The sequence below is a fragment of the Saimiri boliviensis genome, chromosome 1 (assembly GCF_048565385.1).
Source record: "Saimiri boliviensis isolate mSaiBol1 chromosome 1, mSaiBol1.pri, whole genome shotgun sequence".
Lineage (NCBI taxonomy): Eukaryota > Metazoa > Chordata > Mammalia > Primates > Cebidae > Saimiri > Saimiri boliviensis.
Genome location: NC_133449.1, coordinates 169160095 through 169186270, shown reverse-complemented (window position 1 = coordinate 169186270; position 26176 = coordinate 169160095). Strand labels below are relative to the sequence as shown.

The window sequence follows — 26176 nt, the reverse complement described above, 5'->3', positions numbered from 1 at the left end:
GAAATCTGTGTATGTAGGCATCAAAGAAATGTACAATATATTTATGATTGCATTGTTTGAAATAGACATTGAGGCACAATGCAAAATCCTAAACAGTAGAATAAATAATATATAGCATATTTATGAAACTGTACTAGAAACAGAATTAAATGAACTGCAACTGCATGGATGATTTCATATACAGTGAGTGATATACAAACAACACACAAATGCACATACATTTTGTGCAATTCCAATTAAAGTTTCCAAAACAGGCCCCAAGCAACCAGTTATAACAGGCAAATGTGTGGGTACAATGGAAGAAAAATAAGGGAAGTGATTTGGCAGGTGCATGCGAAAGGCTTCGGGATGGAGACAACAGAGGTTTTCACTTCCATACAATTTATGGAGCTTCATTATTTCAGCCTGTGCCCATTTGTTTATGTGTTATAGGTTAAATAATAGTAATATGTTTTCTAAAATGTTATTACCAAAAATAAATAAGATAAATATAATGTAAATTTGCTAAAAATTACAGTTATGTTAATATGCATCGAATAATGCAGCATAAAATGAAGGAAGGCAATACATATTGTTCCGATGTCCTATAATTCCAAAAGACTTTACTTAAAATCGATATGTAAAAAAGGCAAAATTTTAACTCAGGGAAATTCGATTCTTAGAAATCAATTTACGAAGAAGTTGATGGGGAAAACAATACGAAAATTAAACAAAAGAACGTTATACACTAACCTTTGCAAAGGATTCCTCAGTTGGCTGCAGCTGATCTTCTCTGTCCCTAGAGTCAGATAAACTGGGGCTGAAAGCCATGAGGTCGGTCTTGGGCGGGCCTTCCCCAGAGCACACCCTCGGCCTCCTCTGCTGCGAGTTTGACCAGCTCCCCACCGCGCTGGAGCACACCAGCGTGGGCTTGCCCCGCGCGCAGTCGCCATCGGTGGGCGGCGCCGAGCACCGCACCGCTGTGTACAGCAACAGCGTGAGCACCAAAAGGCTGGACACCGCGCAGATGGCGATGATCAGGTACACGTTGACATTCACCAGCGCAGCCTCCGGACCTACAGGGCCCGCCAACGCCCGAGAGGAAGCCTTTGGCGCCTGGCCACTCTCCACAAGCGACACAAGTACGGTGGCAGTGGCCGTAAGTGCAGGATCGCCATGGTCCTTCACCAGTACCAGCAGGCGGTGGCGCGGAGCGTCCGCTTCGTCCAGGGCACGCGTCGTGCTGATCTCCCCCGTGTACAGTCCCACGCGGAACGGAATGCGCGCGCCGCCAGTCCCCGGCTGCAGCTCGTACGAAAGCCACGCGTTGTAGCCCGAGTCAGCATCTACCGCGCGCACCTTCGCTACCACGTGACCCGCACCCACAGACCACGGCACCAGCTCGCTGACTGCGCCACCGATGCCACCCACCCGAGGCGCCAGCAGCGCCGGCGGGTTATCGTTCTCGTCCAGCACGAACACCTGAAGCGTCACGTTGCTGCCCAGGGGCGGCACGCCCGCATCGCGCGCGCTCACCTGGAACTGCAGCAGCTCCAGCTCCTCGTGGTCCAGCGGCTGCAGCGCGTACACCTTGCCGCTCTCCGCGTGCACCGACAAGTAGCTCGACAGCGCGCGATCGCCCACCCGCCTGTCCACCAGCGAGTAGGACACCAGCGCGTTCTCCTGCGCGTCCGCGTCCCGCGCAGACACAGTGAAGATGTGGCAGCCCGGCGGGTTGTTCTCCTTCACGAACACCGTGTACTCGGGCTGCGCGAACGTCGGCGCGTTGTCGTTCACGTCGGCCACCTCCACGGACACGCTGGCCGTGGCCCACAGCGAAGGCGAGCCCCCGTCCCGCGCGGTCACCACCAGCTCATAGGCTGACACGCTCTCGCGGTCCAGGGTGCTGTCCAGCACCAATGAGTAGTAATTCTTGAAGGTGGACACCAGCTTGAAGGGGGTGTGTGGCGTCAAGGAGCAGGTCACCTGTCCATTGACACCCACGTCTTTGTCAGACACGCTGATCAGGGCAATGACTGTACCCAGTGGAGCATCCTCTCTAATTGGAAGTGCTAACGACTTGAATTGCAAATCTGGAACATTATCGTTGTTGTCTTCTACTTCCACAATAACTCTACAATGGCCAGAAAGTGGGAGCTGTCCCTTATCAATGCCCTCTACAATAATTTCATAGGATTTGCTTTCTTCAAAATCAATATATCCCTTTACAATAATTTGTCCAGTAATTGGATCTATGTGAAACTTGGATTTCACATTTGGGGAAATATCATTTGAGAATGAATAAACAATGTCCCCATTCAATCCTTCGTCTAAATCTGAGGCGTTAAGTTTAATTACCAATGTTCCATTAGAAACATTTTCTGGTAACCTCACCTTATAAAGGGTTCTGTCAAAAGCTGGGGCATTGTCATTGGCATCCAATACTGTGATGAGTAACTGAACGGTGCCGGTCAACTCGGGTTTGCCTCCATCAGTGGCTGTAAGCACTAAAAAAATCTCCGGAGCTTCTTCTCTGTCTAAAGATTTCCGTAATATAAGCCCAAGACCTTTTACCAGCTCGTCATCAGATGGTTTTTCCAGAGAAAAGTATTCGTTTGGACTCAGTCTGTAAGTGAGCTGGGCGTTCTCCCCGAAATCTGCATCCGATGCGCCCTCTAGTGGAAACCGAGAGTCAAGCGGCCTAGATTCCGCAATGAACAGGTTCTTTTGTGTTGCTGGGAACACCGGAGGGTTATCGTTAATGTCCTTTACCTCCACGTCCACATGGAAAACCTGGAGCGGCCTGTCCACGATCACCTCCAGGTGGATGCTGCACTCCGCGCTCCGCCCGCACAGCTCCTCGCGATCGATCCGAGAATTCACAAACAAAATGCCATTCTGCAGATTTACCTCCAGAAGGTCCCCGCGGCCCTTGGACGCCACCCGGAACAGGCGCGGCACCAGCTCCGCCAGCTCCAGCCCCAGGTCCTGCGCGATGCGGCCCACAAAGGTGCCGTGTTTGGCCTCCTCCAAGACCGAGTAGTGGAGCTGACCGTTCCCTGCCTCCCAGGCTGCAAGGAGAAGAAGCAAGAGAAGCAGACGCCGGGATTCCTGGCCTCTTCCCCAGGAAAACTCCATCTTTTAGTGCACAGTACTTCGTTCTGATTAAATATCGTTTCTCGAAATCAAGATAAATCTTTTGATCGGTCAGTCAAGTGCAGCTGCATCCTCCATATCTCATGAACTGAAGAGTGTTCATCGTTCCTTCCAGTAAGAATAGCAGAAATTTCCCCTCTTCTTCTCTCGTGTATTTTATGGTAAAGAGCGACATCATGTGGCTCCAAACCGTAAGTAGCAACTGTGGAAACCCAGGCTCTACTATAAACTACGTTTTTGTTTATTCTTTCAGCAGTTTTGGAGAATAGAATTACATTTTGTACAACTGTGGTACACATAGTATCACTGACTGATTGAGTGTGACCCTTAGTTTCACCATAGGGGTAACTTTTACTTCAGTGGAAATACTTTTTTCAACACAGGTTTTAAGCATTACGGAGACCCAACTACAGTTAACATACACTTTGTAAACATGTAACTGTAAAGTGTTGATTAGAAAAACTCATAACAGACTCCTTGTGTTCCCAAGAATTCCAGGGCTTTTTTATTATTATGATAACACCCTCTTCACCACAGTATTTCTGGTGCTGTAAACTTGAGGGGACTGATCTCTAGGGAACTTCTGGTATCAAGAACAAGCCATTGAAAGGGAAATTTGTAGACGTTTTATAAAAGAATCAAAGACCATCAGCATTTAATTGAATGCCTTCCTTGAGTCATGTCAGGACTGAAAGTGCAAGGAAGCAGAAAGTTATAGCAAACAGCTTGCATGGAAAAGCATTCCAAATAACTTTATTCATTGGAACTCATTTGCTTCCATGAGCAAGGCTGGTATTCTCGCTAAGACTCTTACAGTTTGTAAGTACCTGCTTGTTCTCCATTATGTAATATGCCTAAACTTCTGCTTTGTCCTATAGTGCTTATATATTTTAGCCAAACTGACTATTTCCTGCTTCCAATAACACTTTTTACTAAACAAATATGTTCATTTTATCCTGTTTGTAAGTAATCCACATCATTTCTAAACTCTTCTAAAGCCAATTTACCCCATTTTATAACCACTTAAAACTTCCCTGATCCATGAAGAATGTCATGATCAATCCAATTGAACAGCCATTTTTTTCTTCTTTTACAAACTGTGGAACTAAGGTTGAAACACATGAACCATTTATTACATTAATTTGTCTCTTGTAAGCTTTGAAGTATGTGTGTCCTTTTTCAAAATACAAATTTTAAAGGGAATAGTTGAATCTTAATTAATAGCTCAGAGGTACTTACCTAATATTTGCTGAATATTTACCCTGTAACAAAGGTTTGGTTTTCTTCCATTGCCTAATAATATTGAAGGTGATTGCATAGCTAGTTGGGAAAATGTGGTTTTTCAGCAGCCTCTAAAATTTTCTAAAGATATAAAAAAAATTCTTTAGGCATTTCCCCAATTAAGATATATTTCAAGTTCCATGTTGACAACTTGGGTTTTAGCTTAATTTTTATTCCAATTCTTGGTAGTCTTTGGTAGATCTTTGAATCATCCTTGATTTTAATGGGCAATGAAGACTTCCCAATAAATAAATCACAATACATTTTTCTACATAAATAAATTTCATATAAAAAGACATAATGGTAGCCGTGTAAAAACTTCCTTTGTCTCCTATGTTCATAAAGTTCTTTTCATCCTGTTTGTCTAAATAAAAAAATCAATCTAGTGAAAGTAGCTTTAGGCTCCCTCTCTATAAAGAACTACACTCGCACAAACACACACACAAAACCCAGAAAAACAACAACAAAACACCAAATTTCTGAATCAAAACAGGAATCAGAGTACTTTCACTATTTGGGGACCCAAACAAGAATTTTACAAAATTATCATTGACATCAAGCATGTTGAAAAAAAGGAGAAAGAATTCCATTTTCACTCATTTCATTTGTAATATTTTCATTTACAAAACATTTTAATGTACAGATGCAGAATGCAGTAGAATAGAAAAAGATGTTTATTTGGTAACTATTCAGTATTTACTTGGCATAGCATCAATAATACATCTCTGAAGTGAAAACTCTGAAATCAAAATGTCTCTACCAACAATCTTGTTAGACAAAAATTTCAAGAGCCAAGCTGGATTTGAAGATTGAAGTTCCATATGTGGGAAGACAAGCACTTTGGCTGACTCTATTATATACAAGAGGCTGATAACAGAACTAAATTTAAAAAACATTGACCTGAGATGGACATGCTATGGCTAGTACTTGATGGACAAGGGAGCAACAGAGGATAGTGCCAAAAAAGGAAATAAAGAAAACAGAAATGAGGGGAAAGAGAGGAGTCAAGAAACGTATCTATTTCACATGTTAGACCTCCCACAATGTCAATGAGTATTAACCAGGTTTCAGTTGGTTACTATTTCTCTCTAGTGTCACGGAAACTTAAATGGGAGTCCAACTAATTGCTAGAGGAGATAACCAAATATGAGGGGGAGAGATTAGAAAAAAGTCTCACTTCAGTCTCATTTGGTTTCAGTTATTTGGAGTTTTCTGCTTGCTGCATGGCACACATTAATAGGCAGGATGGTATTCAGAGAAGGTAACCGGTAATAACATTCACTCATCAAACTTATTTGATATTAGCGTCCTTAGTATGTTATGCAAATGACACTAGTAAATACAAAGTTTTGGGCCGGGTGCGGTGGCTCACGCCTGTAATCCCAGCACTTTGGGAGGCCGAGGCAGGTGGATCACGAGGTCATGAGATCGAGACCATCCTGGTCAACATGGTGAAACCCCGTCTCTACTAAAAATACAAAAAATTAGCTGGACATGGTGGCATGTGCCTGTAATCCCAGCTACTCAGGAGGCTGAGGCAGGAGAATTGCCTGAACCCAGGAGGCGGAGGTTGCGGTGAGCCGAGATCGCGCCATTGCACTCCTGCCTGGGTAACAAGGGCGAAACTCTCTCAAAAAACAAAACAAAACAAAACAAAACAAAACAAAAAAAGTTTTGCTAGTGGGGATAGTTTTAAAATTAGATATCATAATTATTTTCAAGGTATTGTTTAGATTGAAAATTATTTTTTAAAAGATTTAAAGCACTTAAAATTAATATATAAATATACTACAGAACTATTAAATTTTCACTTGATATTGCTATTTCAGTTATTAGTAATAAAGCAGTGATAATCTGAAGATGGACGAAGATACATTCTAAATACAATTGTTAGTCTCGATTTTTTTCCCAATTGGGTAATCAAAAAACAATAAACTGTATTGCCAAATGAGAGGGCAAGGCCTAAAAGGAATCATATTCAAGTAAAAAAGAAGGATTGAGACTCCAAACAAATGAATAAGAGAATAAAAAAGGTTCCATAAAAGACAAAAGGTGTAATGATCTAATCCTTGAAACTGAAGGTGGAAAAGCATAATCAATAGCGAGTTATAAGCATTTAGGTGAACTCACAGAATGGGCAAGTAACATCGGTACTAACATGTAGTGGGAAGTCCAAATTAAAATGGCAAAATATATTGAAGAAGCATTCTGCAGGGGTAAGTACAAAACAAGTCGAAGTCAAATTCTCTAAATAATGCAATTTATCTAAGAAAAAGCATTTGGTTTTACCCAGCCATTTAGCAATAAAATAATCCTACTACTGCACCTACTAACAAAACAAAACTATAAATGTGGATCTCACTACTTACTGCTGATCTGGTTCAAAAATTAGCAACAAAAATCTTAACATTTTAACCACAAAACCAGTAACTGGAAAAGTCTATGAATCACATAATTCATACTTAACTATAAACTTATTTCCAAAGGAGTGAAAATATTGAGGAATGAAAAAGACATTTGGAAAGAGTAAATAATTACTCACTTTGGCTGAGAGATCAGCGTCCACATCCAGTTGCTCCTCTCTATCCCGGCTAATTGGACAAGGTGGAAGGCTAGGGCTAAAAGCCATGAGGTCAGTCTTTGGCAACCCCTCTCCAGAACACACCCTCTGCTGCCTCTGCTGTGAGTATGACCAGCTTCCCACTGCGCTGGAGCACACCAGCGTGGGCTTCACCGGCCCACAGGCGCCTTCGGTTGGCGCAGCCGAGCACCGCAGAGCAGTATATAGAAGCAGCGTGAGCACCAACAGACTGGACACCGCGCAGATGGCGATGATCAAGTACACATTGACATCCACCAGGGCAGTCTCAGGGCCCGCGGAGCCAGCGGACGCCCGCGACGAGGCCTTGGGTGTCTGGCCACTCTCCACCAGCGACACCAGCACTGTGGCAGTGGCGGTCAATGAGGGCTCACCGTGGTCCTTCACCAGCACCAGGAGGCGCTGGCGTGGGGCGTCTACCTCGTCCAGGGCACGCGTAGTGCTGATCTCTCCAGTGTACAGCCCCACGCGGAACGGGATGCGCGCGCTGCCAGTTCCCGGCTGCAGCTCGTACGAAAGCCACGAGTTGTAGCCCGAGTCAGCATCCACCGCGCGCACCTTCGCCACCACGTGGCCAGCACCCACAGACCGCGGTACCAGCTCGCTCACTGCACCACCGATGCCACCCACCCGAGAAGCCAGCAGTACTGGTGTGTTGTCGTTTTCGTCCAACACGAACACCTGCAGCGTCACGTTGCTGCCCAGAGGCGGCACGCCCGCGTCGTGCGCGCTCACCTGGAACTGCAGCAGCTCCAGCTCCTCGTGGTCCAGCGGCTGCAGCGCGTACACCTTGCCGCTCTCCGCGTGCACCGACACGTAGCTCGACAGCGCGCGATCGCCCACCCACCGCTCCACCAGCGAGTAGGACACCAGCGCGTTCTCCTGCGCGTCCGCGTCCCTTGCAGACACAGTGAAGATGTGGCAGCCCGGTGGGTTGTTCTCTTTCACGAACACCGTGTACTCTGGCTGCTCGAACGCCGGCGCGTTGTCGTTCACGTCGGCCACCTCCACGGACACGCTGGCCGTGGCCCACAGCGAAGGCGAGCCCCCGTCCCGCGCGGTCACCACCAGCTCATAGGCTGACACGCTCTCGCGGTCCAAGGCGCTGTCCAGCACCAACGAGTAGTAATTCCTGAAGGTGGACACCAGCTTGAAGGGGGTGTGTGGCGTCAGGGAGCAGGTCACCTGTCCATTGACTCCTGAGTCGCGGTCGGACACGCTGATCAGGGCGATAACTGTGCCAAGTGGAGAGTCTTCCAATACAGGTAAAGATAGTGACTTAATAACCAACTCAGGTGCATTATCATTGATGTCCACAATTTCCAGTAGAACTGTGCAGTGATCTGACATTGGGGGAGTTCCTTTATCCGTGGCTTCTACCTGGATTTCATATGACTTACTTTCCTCAAAATCTATGTTACCCTTTACACTGATGTGTCCATTGACTGAATCTAAATGGAATTTTGACAGAATATCTGCTGATACGTCTGTATTGAAAGAATATGTAATATCTTTATTTACTCCTTCATCCAAATCAGTGGCGTTAACGATCACCACTAGGGTACCATTTGGTGCATTTTCGAATAATCTGACTTTATAGATCGTCCTCTCAAACGCGGGGGCGTTGTCGTTTACATCCAAAACAGTGATCTTTAGTTGAGTCGTGCCAGTGAGCTCTGGTTTCCCACCATCAATTGCTGTTATTAGTAAATGATACTTAGGCGTGTCTTCACGGTTTAAATTTTTTTTCAACACGAGTCCAAGAGATTTAATTTCCTCATCATTTCTTTTAACGTCCAAGGTAAAATATTCAGTGGAATCAAGACTGTAAGTCAACAACGAGTTTGTTCCGATATCTGCATCTGACGCGCCCTCTAGCGAAAACCGAGAGCCAGGCTGTCGGGATTCGGAAATAAATAGATTCTTAACAGCCACTGGAAAAACTGGCGCGTTGTCATTAATGTCCTTCACTTCCACGTCCACATGGAAAACCTGCAGCGGCCTGTCCACGATCACCTCCAGGTGGATGCTGCACTCCGCGCTCCGCCCGCACAGCTCCTCGCGGTCGATCCGAGAATTCACAAACAAAATGCCATTCTGCAGATTTACCTCCAGAAGGTCCCCGTGTGTTTTGGACGCCACCCGGAACAGACGCGGCACCAGCTCCGCCAGCTCCAGCCCCAGGTCCTGCGCGATGCGGCCCACGAAAGTGCCGTGTTTGGCCTCCTCGGAGACGGAGTAGTGGAGCTGACCGCGCCCCACCTCCCAGGATGCGAGGAGCAGAAGAGAAAGCAGCAGGCACTGGGCTCCAGGATCTTCTCGCCAGGTGAACAACATTGCAAGCATTTTCCAAATATTAGATTGTCTTTACATTGATCCAAAATTCAAAAATAATTCGAATTCCTTATCTTCATTTCTTAAACTCCTCAGTGTTACATTGCAGAGACGATGAAGCAAAGCAGCATCTGAATACGTAATACACACTGTATTTCTTTTGCGGAGAAAGACCTTGTGGTGGACAGCGACACCATGTGGCTAAATTTGTAAGTATCAAATATGTAAATACATCTTCTTTTCCTTATACGTCGTTTGAACTTTCCCAAAATTTCTAGTTTCGTTTGTAGTTTGGTCACTCCTCAAAGTCCTTATATTTTATCTAAATGTTTCCTTAGAAGTTTTATACTAATTCACTATCAATTGTGCTAACTGATGACATACCGTAAAATATTGTGATTCCTGTTTCAACAGTGGACATCTATTGGAAATGTTTTCCATGTGATAGCTACTTTTCTACTTCTTAATGGAATTATCCCATCAAATTCTCACAATCCTCTGAAATAGGTTTCAATATTATTTGCTTTTTACAAACACATAAAGGTTAAGTAAAACGATATTAACTGGTGATACGATGGTATTTCAATCTGATTCAAGACACCTTATCATTAACCTCTTTACCTCACAAGCTACATTTTATAGAAAAACCAGATCCTTCCAGATCTATGACCATTAAAACATTGCAACACTGAAGTATTTGTAAAATGTGTGTGTGCCGTATATAACATAAATATATCTACTTTAATATTATTACAGCAACTGTTAATTTTTAAAATATGTACTTTTGTTTAAATTTGTAGAATGTCTATAAATCACTCCCATGACTGTTTTTCAAGAACTATAACCTGGTCAACTGTCTTGACTGTTACTTACATAAAGATTTCAGAAGTCAGTACTTTACAGAGAAATTCAAACAGGAAATTTGTTTCCTATTTCGGGAAGGTGATTTGTATATTTGTTACATTCACGTCACATCAATTAAGAATACATATACTTAAATTGTTTCCACACTCTTTAGGTATTTGAATTTACCTGTACATACTAAAATGTTAACAATATAAAATAATTACATTTTTTATTATCTCCACTCTGGATGAATCTCTAGATTCCAGTTTCCTTAAAAGTTGTAACTTGAAAGAATTGGCGATTTAACCAATCAGTAAAGAGAGAAAAGTAACATAGGTATCTAAGTCAGCATTTACTCAACATATTTAATGCTATACAATAAAACATTCTAAAGATCTCTGTGAACTCAGTGAGAAGCATGAATTCTCTGAGCATTTGGAAGTGGGGCAAAGAAAATTCATGGAAAGAGGTCAAATTTAGAGAAATAAAAGAATGTATAAATTTTTGCTTATACCCAGACCTTTTAAAAATGAAATCAAACATGTGACTTAAATATTTGGGGGAAATGTTTTTATTCCAGCTTTTGTTTCCTGTGTACTCGTTGAATGGAAGCCAGGACTGCAACTTACTCAGATTTTATCATTTCTATTTAGAATAGGATAAATTGCCGATTTTTTCATTACTAAGTAAATATTTTGAATTAACTTTTTCAAGAAAGATAAGTAAAAATGTAAGTTTAATGATATCTGTTAATACCAAACTTACATAATTTATAACTGATTCTGTTGTGCTATATTATGAAGAAGTAAACATTACAAGTTATTTCTGAAAAGCATGGATATAGGAAATAATTACTGCTATTAATATTCCAGTTAGCACTTTGCTGAATTTTGAAAGATGGTAGCTAGCTTGAAAATAGTGAGATAAATTTAAAATATTAAAACTTTGTGGACTTCATATTAATGAGATGCCTTTGACAACTTATTGTAATACTACGCATTTCAGTACCTTTAAGAGTTTTACTAATTGCAAAATGGAATGTCACATGGGAATTTATAACAGAGTAGACTCTATACTCACTATCAGGAGATAAAGGTAATATTAAAGGAAGTATGTGTTGAGAAGATTAAGCCATTGTGTGGAAAAAGTATCAGTGAATAGTGTCTACTACCACCTAGACATCTTCTTAGACAACAAAGAAAAAAATGTAAATAAGAATTTTTTTGAAAATAACGTATAGAGCAATAGATTGTCACTCCTGGAGATTTGGACATGTATGAATATATAATTTTTAAAGCTTATCATTTACCTACGGTAGAAACATAGCGGTCAAGTATAACTTGGAAATCGACATTCTGACCTAACTATGAAATGGCTAAAGGTAAGATTAATAGTGGAAGTTATTTCTATGATTCATCAATACACACATGTATTTGGAGAAAGAAAGAGCAAATAACTAAGAACCAAATAGTAGCAGACTGCTTAAGACAGTTATTTCATTACAATGCCTCTTCCTTTGGTTGAAAAACCTTAAAAAAAATCTTTCCAAGTGTAACATTTACTTGTCACGTTCAGTGTTTTAGTTTCCCAAAATAGAGGTTTCAAATAAAAATGTAGTCATGCAAGACCTTTTGAGAAAACTCCGATTTTATTAGGAATATGGATACTTCCAAGTAAAACTGAGTGAGCTCACATTAATGAAAAATGTATTCCCAGGCATAGAATTAGATGCCAGAAGAAGTTAGTCAATCTCTACAGTGGGAGGCCGGCATACATTGGCCTAACGATAATGTTACTGGAAGGATGATTTATCAACCATTAACATAAAGACTGGATTAGAGTAGCCTCCATTTAAATGAAGAAAAAGTCCCACCACCTGGACAACCCCAATGTGATTTTTAAATGTTAAGATTTTCGAATTAAACAAAATTGAGAGGGTCTCTTTTCTCAATAAAATCTCTATTTTTGTCTGACAACTCCAAGATTCTGCAAGTGTGAAATCCTTATACCAAATAATAGGTTATTTTACTTATAAGAACATATTTAAGATTAGCAGTTATTCCTAAATGCTGTCATTTTGTTGTAACAACCTGTGATAGATACTTTTGGAGATTCTGGTATTAAAAGATCCACTCAAGCTCAGGCTATTTTCAAATACAAATAAAAAGGCCAGGCGCGGTGGCTCACTCCTGTAATCCCAGCCCTTTGGGAGACTAAGGTAGGTGAATCACTTGAGGCCAGGAGTTCAAGACCAGCCTGGCCATCATAGTGAAACCCCATCTCCACTAAAAATAAAAAAATTTTTTAATTAGCCAGGCATGGTAGTGGGTGCTTGTAATCCCAGTTACTCAGGAGCCTGAGGCAGGAAAATCGCTTGAACCCAGGAGGCAGAGCTTACAGTGAGCTGAGATCATGCCAATGCACTCTAGCCTGGGCAACAGAGCAAGATTCTGTCTCAACAAAATTTTTAAAAAGAAAGAAAGAAAAAAAGAAAAGAAAATGTAGCTTATTAACTATTGCATAGACAAGGGCATTATTGATCCAAAGAACAATCTAAGAAATGTCCAAAATATAGTTTATTCCAAATCCTATTTGACAGAACGGATAGACACTGTCAATTGAAAATATTTATTATATAATCAAATTCTATAATTTCTTCTGATTGTGATTTTCAATTTTTAAAAGAGAGAAAATATTTATGGGCAATGTTTAATTTACAAATTATGCTGAGGTGTTTTTCAGTCTTTCAAGATCTATTACTCATGATTTAATGATGGAAATGTCAAAATGTAAACATAAAAAATTAAGTAGATTGTTTAAATTGTTCACTAAATGCAAGAAATTGATCTAATTCATATTCAATTTCACACAGTAGGATATAAAATAAATGAAGAATTATGAATCTAAATAATAGAAATCATATAGAATTTTTTTAAAAAAAAAACAATTTTAGAATTGGTAAGAAAAATGGAAAGACTCACCTTTCCTACATGTTCTGATTCTGAGAGCTGTCTCTCTTCTGTGGAGTCTGGACCTTGAGATAAGCTGGGGCTGAAAGCCATGAGGTCAGTCTTGGGCGGGTCCTCCCCAGAGCACACCCTCTGCCGCCTCTGCTGCGAGTAAGACCAGCTCCCCACGGCGCTGGAGCACACCAGCGTGGGCTTTCCCGGTGCGCACGCACTCTCGCTGGACGGCACCGAGCACCGCAGCGCTGTGTACAGCAGCAGCGTGAGCACCAAAAGGCTGGATATTGCGCAGATAGCGATGATCAGGTACACGTTGACATCCACCAGCGCAGCCTCTGAGCCCGCGGCGCCCACCCACGCCCGCGACGAGGCCTTGGGTGCCTGACCACTTTCCACCAACGACACCAGCACCGTGGCCGTGGCTGTCAGCGCCGGCTCACCGTGGTCCTTGACCAGCACGAGTAGGCGGTGGTGAGGCAAATCCGTCTCCTCTAGGGCACGTGTCGTGCTGATCTCTCCCGTGTACAGCCCCACACGGAACGGAATGCGCACGCTGCCAGTCCCCAGCTGCAGCTCGTACGAAAGCCACGCGTTGTAGCCTGAGTCAGCATCCACTGCCCTCACCTTCCCCACCACGTGGCCAGCACCCACTGACCACGGCACTACCTCGCTCACCGCGCCGGCAGCGGTGCCAGCCCTAGGCGCCAACAGTTGTGGCGCGTTATCATTCTCGTCCAGCACGAACACCTGCAGCGTCACGTTGCTGCCCAGAGGCGGTACGCCCGAATCGCGCGCGCTCACCTGGAACTGCAGCAGCTCCAGCTCCTCGTGGTCCAGCGACTGCAGTGCGTACACCTTGCCGCTCTCCGCGTGCACCGACACGTAGCTCGACAGCGCGCGATCGCCCACCCGCCGCTCCACCAGCGAGTAGGACACCAGCGCGTTCTCCTGCGCGTCCGCGTCCTGCGCCGACACCGTGAAGATGTGGCAGCCTGGCGGGTTGTTCTCCTTCACGAACACCGTGTACTCGGGCTGCTCGAACGCCGGCGCGTTGTCGTTCACATCGGCCACCTCCACAGACACGCTGGCCGTGGCCCACAGCGAAGGGGAGCCTCCGTCCCGCGCGGTCACCACCAGCTCATAGGCCGACACGGTCTCGCGGTCCAGGGCGCTGTCCAGCACCAACGAGTAGTAATTCTTGAAGGTGGACACCAGCTTGAAGGGGACGTGTGGCGTCAGGGAGCAGGTAACATGTCCATTAGTGCCAGAGTCGCGATCCGACACCGTGATTAGAGCAATGACGGTGCCCAGGGAAGCGTTCTCTGAGATGGGAAGTGAGAGAGACGTTATTGAGACTTCCGGTGTGTTATCATTGATGTCCAAAAGTTTTAATAAAATTTTACAATGTCCCGACATTGACGGAATTCCTTTGTCAGTTGCAGTGACCTGAATCTCGTAGGATTTTGATTCTTCATAATCTAATTTTCCCTTAGTTCTGATTTCCCCTGAGCTGGGATCTATTTTAAACTTAGTCTGTATAGTGGAGGACACATCACTACTGAGTGAATACACAATCTCGCTGTTTGATCCTTCATCTGCATCAGAAGCGTTTAATTTAACTACTAAGGTTCCATTTGCAGTATTCTCTAACAATTTTACTTTGTAAACTGATTGGGCAAAACTTGGTTCATTGTCATTTACATCTAATACCTTAATAAGTATTTGAACAGTGCCCGTGAGCTCAGGTTTGCCCCCGTCAGTAGCCACCAGTAACAAATTAATCTCGGCAGTTTCCTCTCTGTCCAGCGATTTCCCCAGGACGAGAGACAAAGATTGGCTTAGTTCATCACTTGTCTGTATATCTAGGAAAAAAAACTCACTGGAGCTGAGCTTGTAAGAGAGAAGAGCGTTTACTCCTATATCTGCATCAGATGCTCCCTCTAGAGGAAACCGAGAGTCAATCAGCCTCGACTCGAAAAACCGGATAGTCTTTACTGTCATTGGAAATACTGGCGGGTTATCGTTAATGTCCTTCACCTCCACGTCCACATGGAAAACCTGCAGCGGCCTGTCCACGATCACCTCCAGGTGGATGCTGCACTCCGCGTTCCGCCCGCACAGCTCCTCGCGGTCGATCCGAGAATTCACAAACAAAATGCCATTCTGCAGATTTACCTCCAGAAGGTCCCCGTGTGTTTTGGATGCCACCCGGAACAGGCGCGGCACCAGCTCCGCCAGCTCCAGCCCCAGGTCCTGCGCGATGCGGCCCACGAAGGTGCCGTGTTTGGCCTCCTCGGAGACGGAGTAGTGGAGCTGACCGCTCCCCACCTCCCAGAATGTGAAGAGAAGAAGCGAGAGTAGCCGAATCCAGGCCTTTCGGGACCTTCTGATAGAAGACGCCATTGCCAATCCTTAGGGATTTGATCAAATTAGAAGAGCATGTTTTGCAAAAATTTAAATATTCTAATCCCTGTTAAAGTCCTGCTGCTTCCCTTATTCCTCCGCTTCTCTGGAATAACAAAGGGGCTCTGGGTATTTCTTTCCTAGAGAAAACTCTATGGAAGACAGCGACATCATGTGGCTCTACTGTTTATTCTGTAGATTTAAAATTAGTCAATTTTCTGGTCTAAGTTTACTCATAACTTTCATCTTGGAAAAATACCTATTTTAAGCCCTAAAACATATTAGCTTTTTACCCTTTTTCACTCTGGTAAAAACGCACAACATAAAAATTACCATATTAACTATGATTAAGTGTACATTTCAGTAATGTTAAGTATATTCAGATTGTTATAAATTTTTCATTTGGGAAAACAGAAATTCTATACCCATTAGACAACAACTCCCCTTTTCACCCTCACTCCAGTCTCTGGTAACCACAGTCCTATTTTCTATTTCAATGAATTTTGACTACTTTAGATATTTCATATAAGTGAACTCATACAGTATTTGTCTTTTTGTGACTGGCCTATTTCACTTCACGCAATGTCCTCAAGGTTCATCCATGTTGTAGCCTGTGACAGGATTTCATTTCTTTTTAAGGCTGAATGATAGTCCATGACATATACACCAGGTTTTGTTTATTCATTCAAGCATCCGTGGACATTTGAATTGCTTCCATCTCTTGACTGTTGTGAACAATGCTGTCATGAACATGGGTGTGCAAACACTTCTTCAAGACCCTGCTATCAATTCTTTTGGATATATTAAATCCAAAAGAATTTAATATATCTTTTAAATATAAAAGATATATTAAATATGTCTTTTAAATATAAAAGATATATTAAATTTCCCACTGTTTCTTCAAATGAAGAACATAGTATTCAAAGGTGTTTTTGTTCATTGAAAATATATGTATATATACTGTTGTTTTGTGACTTAATTTTGATTTTGTAATTGTTTGCAGATGTTTGGCAATTAATAATTTTTTGTTTCTCATTTGGATAATGATTATTAATTTAGAATATTTCCTTTTCTATTACATTTAGACTTTTATGCAAGAACAATATAATTGATCTCTTTTTTAGTGTTAATTACTTGAGAATATTTTCTTTTGTTAATTTTAGCTGATCCCGTCACAGTCAAAAAAAATGAAAATACAATAAAGATAAGATGAGGATGAAATAAAATGAATCGAGAAGTAGGATAGCATACACAATGCCGAGTAAAGGGTCACTTTCAGTTACTCTAAGCATGTCACAGATTTTGTTTTCAACTTCCTAGAGCAAAGAGAAAAGTAAAATTAATTGCAAAATTTGCAATGTCCATAAGAGAAAAGCAAAGCTCTTGTTAAGAAAAGCTAGCTTTTTTTCCCAGGGCCGGGCGCGGTGGCTCAAGCCTGTAATCCCAGCACTTTGGGAGGCCGAGGCGGGTGGATCACGAGGTCAAGAGATAGAGACCATCCTGGTCAACATGGTGAAACCCTGTCTCTACTAAAAATACAAAACATTAGCTGGGCATGGTGGCGCGTGCCTGTAATGCCAGCTACTCAGGAGGCTGAGGCAGGAGAATTGCCTGAACCCAGGAGGCGGAGGTTGCAGTGAGCCGAGATCGCGCCATTGCACTCCAGCCTGAGTAACAAGAGTGAAACTCCGTCTCAAAAAAGAAAAGAAAAGAAGGAAAAGCTAGCTTTTTTCCCCAATAACAAGTTTTCCCTTGTGTACAGTATCTTAAGATACTTATTTGTACCATCTATGGAAGTGTACATTTATATTAATCATACTCTAATCATATTCATAACTATATTAATCATACTCATAACTGATTTAAGCAAAAATAAACCAGAGAATCACTTATTGACTTGTACTTAAAAATGGGTAATTAATTACTGGTTTCAGGCAGAACTGGGTCTACACCCTTCCATAATTCTACAAGGAAAATAATATCCACATTTATAACTCCTTTTCCTCTGCTGACATTCTCAGTTCAACTTTTCCACGTGCTGGCAAAATGGCCAAAGTAGCTTTTTAGACTACAAATTACCAGTGTAGTGACTCTCACCAGAAAGTGCCCTTTTCTAATAGTCAAGGAAAAATCCTGGATATTACTTCCTACAGCTGTTTGGATTGCATAAATTTCCTTTAGTCAATAATTGTGATTGTTCTCACATTGGCTAGACATGGTTCACTTATTCATTCTTGAAGCCAGAAAATGAAATCAGTTCCACCTAAATTATGTGAACTGAAAAGTGGGAGGTTGGTTCTTACGTGAACTGAAAAGTGGAGACCATGGCATGTACCCAAATTCTCCTGGAGCCTAAACTAGTTGCAGATAGCTACAGAACTGGTCATTACAGCATTAGGTGGTTGCAAAGCAATGTATGTATGATACCCAGTAAGCATTATTTAATCTATGGCCAACATTGACCACTGTGGACACATGAAGGAATTATACCAAGAATCCAGATACTAGCTTCAGGAAACATGGCTTGCTTGAGACAATTTCTGAAATCATATAAAGTAATTATACTGGATTTTCAGAATGACATATGTGGGGGTATAAGGACATTTTTGTGCTGTTATTTAGGATTTCTGAGAATCTAGAATACTTCTCTCCCTCCCCCCGGAGACAGAGTACTGTTGCCAGATATGCAAGTACATTTCCCCCATAATGGGGCAAAGAGACTAATCAGCCAAGCTCAGCAAATATCCCTCCTCCCCCTGATATCTCTTGGTACCTGTAGTGAGTCAAAGATACCCCAAAAGACATCTATGCTCAGAACCTCAGAAAGTGACTGTATTTGGAAGAAAGGTCTTTGCAGATATAATAAATGTGAGGATCTTAATATGAGATCATCCTAGATTAGAGAAGGCCATACATCCAATGATGGTTGCCCCTTATAAAAGACAGAAAAAGAGAAGGCATATAGTAACAGAGGAAAGAAAGAAATGTGAAGACAAAGGCAGGAACTAGAGTTATGCTGCCACAAGCCAAGCAATGCCAAGAGCTACCAGAAGCTGGAAGATGCAAGAAAAAAATATTTCCCTAAAATTTTCAGAAGAAATGTGGTCCAGGTAACACCTTGATTTTAGACTTCTGGCCTTTGTAAGAGAGAAGAGGTTTATTCTTACAGAGACTGTAAGAGAATAAATTTCTGTTATTTTAAGCCACCAAGTCTATGGTAATTTGTTGCATCAGCCCAAGGAAACTAATAGAGTATCCATTGCTAAAATTATACCCTTTGCACCTATCTACTCAACTTTATATCCCATAACATTTACATGTCCAGGCACTCGTTGTTGCAAAACCTTCAACCTAGTCTTTCACAAAACTTTGCAAGACCCCAGAAGAAGAAAACAAGGGGAATTGATGCTAAGCAAGAAAAAAGAAGGAATATCTATGACATTTTAAATTTCAGCTTATTATTCAGTTTTATTATTTTTTGTATGCTATTTTAGAAAAAGCAAAACACAGTAGTTTTTTTATGGAATGCAAGTTATCTAATCTGCTTAATGGTCACATGTCTTAGTAAAAAATATCAATAATAATGTTCTCCTACAGTTGCATTTCCTGCTGTAAAAAAAGTCTCTCCTCTTAAAATTTCTTCTGTTCATATTAGCTTAATGGTAGTGGGACCCAATACATATGCCGTTGTGAATTGATGTTCAGTTTTCCCTCTAAAATAAAAACAATTTTATTTCTTGTAAATACAATTGTGTTATCGGATACTTCCTATGACAGCTTTTCTCCACATGTTTGCTCAGCATCCCAGATTGTTTTGACCTTACGGCATCTCAATGTCAACCAGTGCTTATGTAATTGCTGTAACAGGAAAAGAGAGCAGAAGTCTTTCACTGGCAATTACATAATTGTGCTTGGAAGTGACACACCATTCACATTTCATTGGCCAAAGGAAATCACACAATTGTGCTACCTCAAAGCAACAGAAAAGTGAAGTCCTCCAGCATTCTCAGAGGAATATTGGTAGTGGCCTTATCCAGGACCAGTATAAACTATTTCTCATTTTCATCTATTTGCATCCTTGACTGACCACAAGTCTCTAAGGTCCCTTAAATGATACTTTCTAATTTGTGAAAGACATCTTGTGAAGAAAGACAAACCTACTGAAAGATATGTTAACTATATGAAGACTCGGAATGGAGCAAGAACTTTAACTACCAATGAGAAATCCATTCATATTTACATTAAAATAAATACTAAGTGACAATACCACTCCACAATCATCTTTTCCTCCATTCTAGAATTACCTTTTCATAAAAATCACTTTTCAAATTTTGTATTCATACATCCATTTCTTTTGGTTTAATTATAATTCACTATTATTTGAGATTCACCTTCAAGTTAATACCCTCAACTAACCTACAAAACTAAATAAAGAAATATTGAATGTATCTAAAGGCAATCCTATCTGGATATTAATATTGTTAGCAAATGGGCTATGCACGGTAGCTCAAGCCTGTAATCCTAGCACTTTGGGAAGCGAAGGCAGGTAGATCATCTGATCATCTGAGGTCGGGAGTTCGAGACCAACCTGATCAACATGAAGAAACCCCATCTCTACTAAAAATACAAAATTAGCTGGGCATGGTGGTGCATGCTTGTAATCCCAGCTACTTGGAAGGCTGAGGCAGGAGAATCGCTTGAACCAGGGAGGCAGAGGTTGCGGTGAGCCAAGATCGCGCCATTGTACTCCAGCCTGGGCTACAAGAGCAAAACTCCATCTCAAAAAAAAAAAAATATATATATATATATATGTATATATTTATGTGTATACATTTATGTGTAATATATATTTTTATACATACAAAATGTGTATACATTTATGTGTAATATATATTTATATATATATATACACACACACACATATATATATATTTAGCAAATAAAGCTTTGGGAACATAATAACGTGAATTGGAAAGAGAAATTACTTTGTGATTTTCTAATCTATTTTTCCAATTTTATAATCCTGAAATGTTTGTCTCATATTTTGAGGAACTGGGACATTTTCTTGGCAACATGATCCTAAGATTATTTTTTTCTGATTCTTGCCAAAAGCCTAAGTATGATAATATATTAAAAGTTACAGAACATGCTTACAGCCTATTTTTTACAATACTCTAAGCAACTGTGTAAGTTGATAATACTGTATCAACTCAAATCTCTGGAAACCTAACTAGCAAATTATATTAATTTCTCATAGAATGCCTTCACAAGGGGACATTCATGTATGTTTGAATGTTTGACAAAAATATATTTATTTAATACTTAAGTAACTTCAGAAGGAAACATAGGAAATAAAATTTAACATTATGCCCTTGACTGAATGACTCGCAAATACAATATTGTCAACATCAAGTATATTTCCACAGGTTTTGCAAAACTGCTATAAAACATACTGCCCAATATATTGCTCAACCTTTACACAATCATCAGTAATCAAACCTTCCCCGATTTTATAGCAGAAAGAGTCTATTTTTTCTCTCTTGAAGAAATGGAATAGAAAATTTCTTTTTACTATTATTTTTTATGCTTTTATTGACTTACAGGAAGGTAAGCATTAAGATTTGCACTTGTCTAGGCCTGATTTTTGAAACGATTCCCACCTTTCTCTTGATCTTTTACTTTGGCTTTTAAGCAAATTTTTTTATAATTTGCTTTTGCAAATGTCTTCCACTGTAAGCTACCTTAAATATTTTAGGAAAGGAAAAGAACTGTATTAGAGCAAGCAAGTTTTGAATATTCTTAGGAAATTTGAAGAAAACTTAGTAATAATACTGAACTTAGATTTTCCAAGCCTCTGCACCTTTATCCACAAAATGTGACTAAAGTTTCCACTTCACAAAATCATTGGAAGGATTGAATTAGCTAAAAAGTAGAAAGTTTCAGCCGGGTGCAGTGGCTCACGCCTGTAATCCCAGCACTTTGGGAAGCCGAGGCGGGTGGATCACAAGGTCAAGGGATCGAGACCATCCTGGTCAACATGGTGAAACCCCGTCTCTACTAAAAAATACAAAACATTAGCTGGGCATGGTGGCGCGTGCCTGTAATCCCAGCTACTCAGGAGGCTGAGGCAGGAAAATTGCCAGAACCCAGGAGGCAGAGGTTGCAGTGAGCCGAGATCGCGCCATTGCACTCCAGCCTGGGTAACAAGAGCGAGACTCCGTCTCAAAAAAAAAAAAAAAAAAAAAAAAAAGAGTTTCAAAACATTTATGAGTTAATGGGAGGTGCTTAATAATTGTTTCCTAACTGGATCCCGGAAATAGCAAATACATGCACTATTAGGCCTTCTAGACCCAGGGGAATTCAAGGTTAATGGCATCAGGAAATTGTTCACAATGATAATGAAGTCGAGGGTTTTTTGTTTTTGTTTTTGTTTTTTTTAAAATAAAGAAATTAAATCATCCAATAAAATGGTGTTTTTTGTTTGTTTGATATGGTTTTTTGTTCGTGTGTTTGTTTCGTTTTTTTGTTGTTGTTGTTATTGTTGTTTTTGAGATGGAATCTCACTTTGTTGTCCATGTTAGAGTGCAGTGGTGCAATCTGGGTTCACTGCAACCTCTGCCTTCGGGGTTCAAGTAATTCTCCTGCCTCAGCCTCCCCGAGTAGGTGGGATTACAGTTGCCCACCACCACGCCTGGCTAATTTTTTTTGTATTTTTAGTTGAGACAGGGTTCCACCATGTTGTCCAGGCTAGTGTCAAACTCCTGACCTCAGGCAATCTGCAGCCTTGGCCTCCCAAAGTGCCAGGAATACAGGGGTGAGCCACCGCCCCTGGTGAATAAACGTATTTTACATTACATTTGTTTAAAACTATTCAGTTATTGTTCACTTTGCAACTTAGCCACGTAAAGGAAAGGCAAATGATTTCTATAACTTTTCCTAGAATTGTTTGTACGGGGCTTGATATTTCACCGGAAGATATAATAAGTTACCCTGAATATGACAGTTATTTAACTACATTGATATCCTGTGTTAAATATAATCATTACCTTGTGTTGTAGCTTTTTTTAACCTGCCTTTAAATCAAGAAATATGACAATTTGTCCCTACATTTTTTTTGTTTGCTTTCTAGTTGCATTCAAGACAAAACGGCCATTAATAGAATATCTGCATTCACTGGTACAATTTGTTTCAATGTTAGTGAACACCCTGAAGACATTTTTTAAAGTGATATTTTAAATGATGATTAGACAAGTTAAATGTGAAAAATAGTTAAAGCCAAAGCTCGAAAGTTGGACTTACATTACCGGAAAGATCCAAATTTGCTTCTGGTTGTTCATTTCTTTCTGACGTGTTAAGACTTGGAGGTAGGCCTGGGCTGAAGGCCATGAGGTCCGTCTTGGGTGGGCCCTCGCCAGTGCACACCCTCTGCTGTCTCTGGTGTGAGTTCGACCAGCTCCCCACCGCGCTGGAGCACACCAGAGTGGGCTTGCCTGGCGCGCACACACCCTCAGTGGGCGGCGCTGAGCACCGCAGCGCCGTGTGCAGCAGCAGCGTAAGCACCAGCAGGCTAGACACCACACAGATGGCGATGATCAAGTACACGTTGACATCCACCAACTCCGCCTCTGCGCCCGCGGCACCCACCGACGCCCGCGACGAGGCCTTTGGCGCCTGGCCGCTCTCCACCAGCGACACAAGCACAGTGGCCGTGGCTGTCAGCGCCGGCGCACCGTGGTCCTTCACCAGCACCAGAAGGCGGTGGCGCGGCAAGTCAGCCTCGTCCAGGACACGAGTCGTGCTGATCTCGCCCGTGTACAGTCCCACGCGGAACGGGTTGCGCGCGCCACCTGCCGCCGATTGCAGCTCATAGGACAGCCACGCGTTGTAGCCTGAGTCGGCGTCCACAGCGCGCACCTTTGCCACCACATGACCTGCATCCACCAGTCGCGGCACCAGCTCACTGACTGCACTGCTAGTGCCACCCACTCGAGGCGCCAGCAGAGCCGGCGCGTTATCGTTCTCGTCCAGCACGAACACCTGCAGTGTCACGTTGCTGCCCAGAGGCGGCACGCCCGCGTCATGAGCGCTCACCTGGAACTGCAGCAGCTCCAGCTCCTCGTGGTCCAGCGGCTGCAGCGCATACACCTTGCCGCTCTCCGCGTGCACCGACACGTAGCTCGACAGCGCGCGATCGCCCACCCGCCGCTCCACCAGCGAGTAGGACACCAGCGCGTTCTCCTGCGCGTCCGCGTCCCGCGCAGACACAGTGAAGATGTGGCAGCCCGGCGGGTTGTTCTCCTTCACGAACACCGTGTACTCGGGCTGCGCGAACGTCGGCGCGTTGTCGTTCACGTCCGCCACCTCCACGGACACGCTGGCCGTGGCCCACAGCGAAGGGGAGCCCCCGTCCCGCGCGGTCACCACTAGTTCATAGACCGAGAGACTCTCGCGGTCCAGGGCGCTGTTCAGCACCAACGAGTAGTAATTCTTGAAGGTGGACACCAGCTTGAAGGGGACATGGGGCATTAGGGAGCAGGTCACCTGCCCGTTGGCACCTGAGTCACGGTCAGACACGCTGATGAGGGCGATGACGGTGCTAAGTGGAGCGTCCTCTCTGATGGGCAAAGACAATGAAGTTACCGTCAGTTCTGGAGCATTATCATTTACATCCAGCACTTTCACCAAAACCTTGCAGTGATTTGACATTGGAGGACTTCCTTTATCAGCTGCCTTTACTTGAATTTCGTAGGATTTTGTTTCTTCATAATCCAGTTTATCAATTAACCTAATTTCTCCTGAGCTAGAATCAACTTTGAATTTTTCTTGAATGTCAGGAGAAATACCACTGTCAAAGGAAAAGACAACTTCACCATTTGCACCTTCGTCAGCGTCAGAGGCATTTAATGTGGTCACTAATGTTCCATTTGCTGCAGTCTCTAATAAGTGGACTCTGTATACGGCTTGGTCAAATAGTGGGGCGTTATCATTAACGTCGAGCACGGTGATCAGCAGCTCAACTGTACCTTGCAGCTCCGGTTTGCCCCCGTCAGTGGCTGTCAATAATAAATGAACTTCTGGTGTTTCTTCTCTATCCAAAGATTTTCTCAATTCAAGCCAAAGAGATTTACTCAGCTCCTCACTTGCCTGCACATCCAAAGAGAAATAATCACTGGGGCTGAGGGTGTAGGTTAGAAGAGCGTTAGCACCAATGTCTGCATCGGCAGCTCCTTCTATCAGAAAACGCGAATCCAGGAGTCTAGATTCAGAAATGAATATTCTTTGTTCTCTACTTCTGAAGACGGGTGGATTATCGTTAATATCTTTCACCTTCACCTCCACATGGAAAACCTGCAGCGGCCTGTCCACGATCACCTCCAGGTGGATGCTGCACTCTGCGCTCCGCCCGCACAGCTCCTCCCGATCGATCCGAGAATTCACAAACAAAATGCCATTCTGCAGGTTTACACCCAGAAGGTCCCCGCGGCCCTTGGACGCCACCCGGAACAGGCGCGGCACCAGCTCCGCCAGCTCCAGCCCCAGATCCTGAGCAATGCGGCCAACGAAAGTGCCTTGTCTGGCTTCCTCCGGGATCGAGTAGTGGAGCTGGCCGCTCCCCACCTCCCAGGCTGCGAGGAGCAGAAACGAGAGAAGCAGATCCCGGGTTCCCAGGCCTTCTCTCCTAGAAAACACCATTGCAAAAGGACTACACCTGTCTTACTGCTCTCTCCTTACTTCAAAATCATACCATTTTATCTAGCATTCCCAATCATCTATCGCGTCACCGTTTCGGTCTTCTCTCAGGCAGTGACAAAATGGAGCTTCCTCCTTTACTTTTAGTGATCACTATGTCCTTTCTATTGACAAGACTCTGTGGTATACAGCGACATCATGTGGCCAATGTTAATTTTAGGTCCATTCATTTATTTTCAAAATGCAGTATCTATACCCGTCTGCAATGTATTCAATGCAATCATTTTCAATTCTATATCCTTTAAAGACCCAAGACTTTTAAAATCTCATTGGAGAGTATGTAATCCGGTATTTTCCTTTAGTAATGATTACAAACATATTACAATTGAAATAGAAACTTTAGGATGTACTTAACCTCTCCTTACATCATTTTATTTAAAATGAATTATCGGCTCATATATTTTTATTATAAATATTTTCAACTGAATGTCAAAGTTTTAAAATTAGGTACTTTGACTGCTAAGATTTACCTTATTCTAGGATGGCCTGGGTGGTTTTTTTTTGGAAATTTTCTGAATACATGTAAAATTCCTTTAATGTGGTATGAACAACTTCATCCTTGTCTGATACTTTAAATGTTAGAATAAAGAAATTTGTGACATTTTCCTTTGTTGCTTGTTATATAATGACCTAAGTATTGAACTTACAACTTTGACTTCCAAAAGTCAGTACTCCTAATTTATTCAGTGTACACTAGATCTTTTATTCCTATGTTAAATTTTCACCCATGCTTTTTTCTTATCAAGAACAAACATTGTCATATTACAACAAAAATAATATGGATATTGAATTGCAATATCAGAGACACATACTGAGAATGTTAATATAGTCCACAGTCAAAAGAAAAATGTAAATCTAATGC

The 26176-nt window shown here is 42.3% G+C and overlaps 1 protein-coding gene across 3 annotated transcripts in view; it reads right to left on the bottom strand.

Moving 5' to 3' along the window:
- LOC120360103 (protocadherin alpha-C2) overlaps window positions 1-25919 on the bottom strand; it is a 196793-nt gene extending 170874 nt beyond the window's left edge. The window contains exon 1 of one of the 3 annotated variants that reach the window (XM_074380556.1): window positions 22864-25919. In XM_074380556.1, the coding sequence (XP_074236657.1) occupies window positions 22864-25257 (2394 nt within the window). In that variant the 5' untranslated portion in view covers window positions 25258-25919. Of the gene's footprint in view, window positions 1-732; window positions 6931-13176; window positions 17108-22863 lie in introns of those variants that run through there. The other 2 variants (XM_039472795.2, XM_074380580.1) reach the window with 2 other exon arrangements.
- Window positions 25920-26176: the final 257 nt, after the last annotated feature.